At 40.6% G+C, this 8,477-nt stretch overlaps 1 protein-coding gene across 1 annotated transcript; it reads right to left on the reverse strand.

The window, feature by feature from the left end:
• Positions 1-4,909: 4,909 nt before the first annotated feature.
• Positions 4,910-8,202, reverse strand: dusp2 (dual specificity phosphatase 2). The gene is made up of 4 exons (XM_084389635.1): positions 7,477-8,202; positions 6,493-6,623; positions 6,165-6,384; positions 4,910-6,073 (listed from the first exon to the last, which is right to left on the reverse strand). Exons 1-4 carry the CDS (start codon positions 7,868-7,870, stop codon positions 5,823-5,825), a joined length of 996 nt encoding a protein of 331 aa, XP_084245761.1. The 5' UTR covers positions 7,871-8,202; the 3' UTR covers positions 4,910-5,822.
• Between the last annotated feature and the right edge of the window lie 275 nt (positions 8,203-8,477).

Here is an 8,477-nt window from a genome sequence, read left to right on the forward strand (position 1 = left end):
GAAGTGCAAATTAACACATAACTGAATGTACATAAACACAGTGCTAGTGGCCGTAGCGACAACAACTGTGAATATACGCAGTTAGATAATAGCCCCATAACAGCATAGCACCTCAGTAAGTACACAAACACAGTCGTAGCCGTAGCTAGAACTATGAGTATACGAGTTAGTACAGAATAGCCAGTTGCACTGAAGGAAACGGGGCAACATAACAGCGTAGCACATGTACGTAACAGCATCGGTCGCTGTAGCGCCAACTTAATATACGCAGTAGCTCAGTATAGGCACTGAAGGATACGGGGCAACACCGCAGCATGAACACATCCATGTGCAAATAAAAGCAGCGCAGGTTGCCGTATCGACGGACACTGTGAATATGCACAGTTCGACTGGGATAGCTAGTTGCACTAATATACAGGGCAACATGACAGCATAACACAAGTGCGTAAGAATAGCGCATCCATGTATGTACATAAAATGCAGCGTAAGACGCCATAGCGACAGAAACTGTGTAGAGACAGAAACTGAGATGCACAGTTAGATCAGGATGGCTAGCTGCACTGAAGGAAACGGGGCAGCATTACAGCATAACACATCCGTGTACGTACATACATCCAGAAACTGTGAATATGCACGGTTAGATTAGGATAGCTAGTTTTGCACTGAAGGAAACAGGGCAACAAAATAGCAAAAACACGTCCTTGTACGTACATAAGTGCAGTGTAGTCGCCGTAGCGACAGAACTGTGAATATGCACAGTTAGATAGGACAGCTGGTTGTTGCACTGAAGGATAGAGGGCAACATAACAGCATAACACATCAGTGCGCACATTTAAAACATGTGTGTATAATGCAGCGCAAGTTGTCGAAGCGACCGAAACTGCATGAATATGCGCAGTTCAAACATAATAGTCAGTTGTTGAAGGGCAACATAACAGCATAACGCTTTAGTGTGTACACAGATGCAGCGCAAGTCGCCATAGCGACAACTGTGACTATGCACAGTTAGATAGGATAGCTAGTTGCACTGAGGAAACAGGGCAATGTGATAGCATAGTTACATTAATGTGTACAAAACACAGCGTCAGAGGCATAGTGACATCGACTGTGAATACGTAGTTAATCAGAATAGCCGGTTGCACTGAGGATACAGGGCAATATATAACGGCATAAATCATAGACACATATCAATGTACATAACACAGCGTCAGTGGCATCGCACAACAACTGTGAATACACAGTAATCAGAGTAGCCAGTTGCACTGAGGAAACAGGGCAATATATAGCGGCGTAATCGTAACACATATCAGTGCGTAGTGTGTACACAGCGTCAGTTGCATCGCACAACAACTGTGAATACATAGTAATCCAGAATAGCCATTTGCACTGAAGGATACAGGGCAATATATAACGGCAAAAATCATAACACATATCAGTGTGTAGTGTGTACATAAACACAGCGTCAGTTGCATCGCACGACAACTGTGAATACGCACTGCGTAGAATACGTAGTAGTCAGAATAGCCATTTGCACTGAAGGATACAGGGCAATATACAACGGCAAAATTCATAACACATATCAGTGTGCAGTGTGTACGTAAACAAAGCGTCAGTTGCACCACGTAACAACTGTGAATACGCACTGCGTAGTAATCAGAATAGCCATTGCACTGAAGGATACAGGGCAATATACAACGGCAAAATTCATAACACATATCAGTGTGTATTGTGTACGTAACAGCGTCAGTTGCATCGCGCAACAACTGTGAATACGTAGTAGTCAGAATAGCCATTTGCACTGAAGGATACAGGGCAATATACAACGGCAAAATTCATAACACATATCAGTGTGTATTGTGTACGTAACAGCATCACTTGCATCGCGCAACAACTGTGAATACGTAGTAGTCAGAATAGCCATTTGCACTGAAGGATACAGGGCAATGGCAAAATTCATAACACATCAGTGTGTATTGTGTACGTAACACAGTGTCAGTTCGCAACAACTGTGAATACGTACTGCGTAGTAATCAGAATAGCCATTTGCACTGAAAAATACAGGGCAATATATAGTGGCATAAATCCTAACACATAAGTGTGTAGTGTGTACGTAACACAGCATAGTTGCATCACACAACAACTGTGACTACGTAGTAATCAGAATAGCCAGTCGCACTGAAGGATACAGGGCAATATCGTGGCATAAGCATAACACACACATATCAGTGTACATAAACACAGCGTCAGTGGCATCGCACAGCAACTGTAAATACATAGTTGAATCAGAATAGCCAGTTGCACTGAAGGATACAGGGCAATTTATAGCGGCATAAATCACGAACACATAACAGAGTGCAGTGTGTACGTAAACACAGCGTCATTTGCGCTGCACAACAACTGTGGTTAAATCAGAATGGCCGGTTGCACTGAAGGATACAGGGCAATATATAACGGCACAAATCATAGCACAGTGTTCAGTGTGTACATAAACACAGCGTCAGTGGCGTAGCGACAACAACTGTGAATACGTAGTTGAATGGCCAGTTGCACTGAAGGATACAGGGCAATATATAACGGCACAAATCATAGCACATATTAGTGTGCAGTGTGTACATAAACACAGCGTCAGTGGCGTAGCGACAACAACTGTGAATACGAAGTTAATCAGAATGGCCAGTTGCACTGAAGGATACAGGGCAATATATAACGGCACAAATCATAGCACATAATAGTGTGCAGTGTGTACATAAACACAGCGTCAGTGGCGTAGCGACAACAACTGTGAATACGAAGTTAATCAGAATGGCCAGTTGCACTGAAGGATACAGGGCAATATATAACGGCACAAATCATAGCACATAATAGTGTGCAGTGTGTACATAAACACAGCGTCAGTGGCGTAGCGACAACAACTGTGAATACGTAACGTTAGTTAAATCAGCATGGCCAGTTGCACTGAAGGATACAGGGCAGCCTGACAACATAAGCTGTAAGCACATCAATATGTAATGTTATGTAGGCCCAGCGTCAACAGCATAAGCGGTAACGACTGCGCAACCCCGTAGTCAAAACTGACTAGAAGGGGGGGTAAACACTCACCGGATTGCGGCTGTGCACTTTCCATTGTCAGAGCGGGGCGTCTAGAGACTCATAGCATCCGCACTTTCTCTTTTAGACACGGAGCCATGGCCTTTGCCTCGTCTATCTAGACGCGCGTCTTGCGCACGACTGAGTTTACCAAGGACGTCGTGGAAGACGGAGTCTTTCTTGAAGTATTATCAACAGAGCCTATCGCGTCGAGTCCTTCTAGCGAGCCCGCGAAGAGGACCGGAGTGGCGACGGGCAGCGTCAACTAGGGCGGGAGAGGGCCCACCAGCGGCCTGCTGGCGGCAGTGGGCCTCATCCCCGCTGATGCCCGAGTTTATTCCTCTGAGGACGCACACTGTCCGGCACAGCCTTTGTCGTCCGTGAGTGCGGCCTCGGTTGATCCTTGTTAGGGTAGAGCGAGTCAATAGGACCCGCACATATCTGGCATATAGGTTAGCAGCCATCGGATGCGGGGAGGAAACATGGTGAGTAACCTCTATTGCAACTTCCACGATGACTTCAGATAAGACTTCTAGCGTGAAGAAAGAGATTCTGACGTATTGTCGCGCCCATGCTATTTATACTGCCCGCGGACCGGTCAGCATTTGCATGTTCGCGTCAATTGGCCAGCTGTCTCCAGCTGGCGTTAGCCTATAAGATTTCAGTGAAAATGGAGAAGGAAGGAGTTCCCATATACGTCAGTGACGTAATGTCGAAGTGACCGCCTTGAAAGGGAACCCCAAGTAACGTACAGCGAGACAGACTGCGCATGCGCGATGACGGGAAGTTAAACGTTCGAACTATGAAATCAAAATATTAAGTTTTCTCAACTTAATTGTTTGTGTTCATTGGACAAAATAGTAGTGCACTTGCAGTTAAATAGTTTTTATAAGTAAACTCAACATTGCAGTAAAAAATTTGCCCACTCAACTTAAAATTTTAAACTGAGTTAACAATTTGCAAGTTGGATTTTTTACAGTGTATTGCAACAATCCAAAAAGTGGTATTTTCCCATATTAATACTTTTATAAGATTACCACAGCAGTGAGCAAGGAAGGTTAAAATTGATAAAGATAGAAGATTTATATTTCAAATAACTGTTGTTCTTTTGAACTTTCTATTCATCAAAGGATCCTTAAAAAATATTATTACAGTGTCTACAAAAATATTAAGCAACTGGTTTCAACATGTATAAAAATAAGGGTAACACTTTACAATAAGGTTCATTAGTTAACATTAGTTAATGTATTAACCAACATGAACTAACAATGAGCAATACATTTGTTACAGTATTTATTAATCTTTGCAAATATTAGTTAGCCTAATACAAATCCAGCTGTTCATTGTTTGTTCATGTTAGTGCATTAACTAATGTTAACAAATACAACCTTTGATTTTAATAATGTATTGGTAAATGTTGAAAATTAATATTAACAAAGATTAATGAATGCTGTAGAAGTATTGTTCATGTTAACTAAGGTAAATTAATGAACCTTATTGTAAAGTGTTACCAAACTTTCTATTCATCAAAGGATCTTAAAAAATGTATTACGGTTTCTACAAAAATATTAAGTAACTGGTTTCAAAATGTATTAAAAAGAATAAGAAATGTTTCTTGAGCAGCAAATCAGAATGATTTGTGATGCTGAAAATTCAGCTTTGCTATCAGAGGAAAAAATGACATTTAAAAATATATATTCTGGTTATTTGGGCATAAGGGGGATGGCTTCAAAAGAAGTTTGAGAATCTGTCAGTGTGTAAGAATTCAAAACATATATGATTGATTTGATTAAAAAGATAAAAAGAAAACTACATTCAGTACTGCATTAAACAAATGAATCCATCATTTTATTTACATATTGAAATGAGTAAACCACATAGCTTACAAAAGATCTTATCAAAACAAATCTAATTTAAAGTGCATCGCGTGAATGAAAATAGATAAATAAATATTCACAAAAACGAAGGAAATAACACTTTATAAAAAATAAAACACGTTAGCAAAATGGCTTTAGTGCCTTTATCTATCGCAACACAATTTTAACTTAATTTTAAAAAAGACCTAGGATCACAGTTTGTCAGGTCTTTGCCCTTTAAAACTTGTTTTGAGACTGACAATTAGACTAACTTCATGGAAAAACTTGACATTTACCACACAGAAGACTAACCACAAGTCACAGCCATATATGGTCACAGCATCACTCAATGGAACATTGACTGATGCAATTTCTATGATGATCTGCAGACATACATCCTGAACATATACTATTGTTGAAGGCTAAATGAAAACGCTTTAGGAGACTATCTTAGACGTTTGGCAGGACAGAAGTTGTTTGTCTGTTTCATCAATATCTCAGATACAAGTTGATGTTATAAGATCACAGTAGTAGTCGAGTACACAATGTCACAATGACATGTGACTGTTACATTTTCCATGAGGGCTATTGAGTGTAGCGGTCGTTCGGAAACGACAACTATTTATAGTTTGTATTGTCATAAACAATCAAGAACAGGTAGTCAGTTGATGCCGTCTACAACAAGTTGAGTTATGCCATGGTGTTAGTTTTAAAGGGTGAGATGCCACATTTGGTCCCACATGTCAGTTTGTACACCCATAGCATCGAGCAAAAACTTCCTTTAAGCACCTTTGTAGATTTGTCACAGTCTTTGAGGTCAAAGCTGCGACTAGTAGATCTGAAAGTTAGTGGGACCAGTTCAAGATTTCTTGACTGATACTAAAACGTGCCACTGTTTTCTCTGTCTAGTACAGAATAAGGGCACAAAACGTCCGTCTCGAACTGCAGAAGTTGTCCCATGAAAGCTAGATTGGGTGAGATGACTTGTCTGCGGCGTTTTACAAAGTCAAAGGCCTCGTCCAGACGGACACGTCGAGCGTGGATGAGGTACGCCAGGCAGATGGTGGCCGACCGGGAGATTCCTGCGTGACAGTGGACCAGCACTCGCCCGCCACTCTCTTTTATCGAATCTGCAGATGCAATGAAGGTCAGCGTTAGTTTTTAGCTCGTTGTTATTTTTCTGAAGGATTCTGAAAAACTCTTTTTACCGTTAGGACTTACCAATAAAGTGGATGGCCTCCGGAAAGAGCACGCGTATGTCTGCGGCCAGACTGTCCTCCACCTTCAGAGTTTTGTACTGGAGTTCCTCCTCAAACAGGTTCGGACAGGAAGAGGATACGTTGAGCACTGCCGTGATCCCACAGCGTTCCAGAGTCTCCCGTCTGGACGAGTGATGCGCACTGCCCAGAAAGAGGAAGGGGAGGATTTCAACTGGACCACCCTGGTAATCCAAAAGGATAAAAGTCAATGAGTATATTCAAAAGATATCGCGTGATATTAACAAGTCATTGTATAATTTATTATGATTTTGAGATTTCTAATTACCAACCTGATCATAGAGAGGAGTCTTTCTTCCGGACACAATGGACTCTGGTTCACTGAGAGCAGGATTGTTTGAGAACATGACAGGAGTGTTAAAGCAGAGCTCTGGATAAAGTGCAGAGAACCCGTCAAATCCACCTAGAAATGGTCAGAGAAAACATTTAGTTAATTTTCATTTTCTGGGTTTGACAAAATACACTGTCAAAAAAAGTTGCTGACTTAAATTTTTAAGTACAATCAACTTGAATGTTTAAGTCATTTCAACTTAAATTCCATTAAAAAAGTTTGCTTAACTTATTTTGATGAGTTAAAAGCAATGTAAAAATAAAATGCTGTCATAACTTATTAATCATAACATATCATTTTTTACATTGTGGAGCAAGCAAACATCTCCACAATTATTTATTGGCTTCCAAATTTCAGCAAAAAATACATAAACAAATTCCATTTTGGATTAGAAATAACCTTTGATTAAACCCTTTAAAATGAGGTAAATTTCAATTTTTTAATATTATATTTATTTTTCTGTTATTTTTTTATTTGAATAAAACTGTTCATTCAGATGTTATTAACATTTTTACAGTGCAACATTTTGCTGTTTCCAAATATATATATATATACAAGAGCTATTTATGTTTATTAAATATAATAATTTTCTTAATATCAGGCTGAGTTATATTAAATCATATTATTCCAGTTAATTCAAATGTTACCATATTTGAACTTTTTAGGTCACCATACAAACAATGTAAATGTATTTACAATTTAAATAAATATAGGCCTGATATAGAAATATAAAACATAGCAACTTAGAACTAAATTTAAATATTCCCAAAAAGAATGACAACATGTAGTCATGATGAATCATTTAATCTTTGTTACAATTTTTTTAGTGTAGGCTATAAAAGAAATAGCACGTATAGCAATTTAACTGAATTTAAGTTCTATTCCTCAAAGACAATGACAACATTTCTAGTTTTGAGAACTCTACCTTGTAAGAAGCATATGTGCGTCGAGGCAGACTGGACCTCTAACTGAAGGGCACTGATGAGGAGACTGGCCAAACTCTCGCTCTTCAAATCCCTGACCGACCGACTGTTTTCATCCAGGACCACCACCGGAGAGAAGTCCCCGTTCCGCAGCTGGGCCAGGAGAGACTTATCGGCCACCAGCCATTCCAGAGACACCACGGAGCTCTTGGACCTCCGTCTCAGCATGGAATTCCAGTTGACGTTGCGGGACTCGATGATGTGCGCTCGGGAGAAGCCGAGGAAAGGCCGACAGTCCAACACGATGCATCCCCCAGACGCGAAGAGCTCAGAGGGAGTCCGCAAAATATGAACTAACTCACTACCTGAGATCTCGAGAGGGTCGCCGATACCCATGACCTCTCCAGACAAACAAATAGCCGTGAGTGGAAAACGGATATTCTTCACAGCATCAAGCGCGTTCAATATATGGGAACGTATTTTGTCCACTGGAAATGAAGTGCTATAAACAATATCAAAAATAGATGACACAAAACAATAATGTCCGTGGAGGCCTGGTGTGTTTTCACAGTATTAGCCTATTACTTTGTCTTTAACTCTAAATTTCATATAATCTTCGTCTGAATTTCGTCAAAGCTTAGTTTTAAAGTCCTTTATTTGTCAGCAGATGTGATTCTACAGGACAGGAGGGGTTGGAAACAGTATTTGTATCGCGTCTCCTCCGCCACAGCCACGCCTTCGTTTTCCACATAAGGAACAGACGTCACGTACGGAAACACCATATATGGCCCGTTGACTTAGACCGACATTCCAAATATGGGTGTTCACGCGCTCTCTTCTTTTCCCACCGGCACGTGGTCGTTGGGGTTACCCGTGTTTTTTTATTTCATGAGGCTACCATAGAGCTGTACAACAGAGCGCAACACACACACACACACACACACACTGGCACACGGCCTATTATTAGTTATGACACCTGTGCGGTTGGCTTGGGGGCTTTGGG

This window comes from Rutilus rutilus (assembly GCF_951802725.1).
Source record: "Rutilus rutilus genome assembly, chromosome: 19".
In the NCBI taxonomy this organism is placed as follows: domain Eukaryota; kingdom Metazoa; phylum Chordata; class Actinopteri; order Cypriniformes; family Leuciscidae; genus Rutilus; species Rutilus rutilus.

Bases quoted from the DNA above. Each gene is read 5' to 3' on its own strand.
- dusp2 (XM_084389635.1), bottom strand. From the start codon at position 7,870: ATGGGTATCGGCGACCCTCTCGAGATCTCAGGTAGTGAGTTAGTTCAT. The intron at 6,624-7,476 runs GTAGAGTTCTCA...GACCATTTCTAG, and splicing joins GCACATATGCTTCTTACAAG to GTGGATTTGACGGGTTCTCT. The intron at 6,074-6,164 runs GTAAGTCCTAAC...TTGCATCTGCAG, and splicing joins GGAGGCCATCCACTTTATTG to ATTCGATAAAAGAGAGTGGC.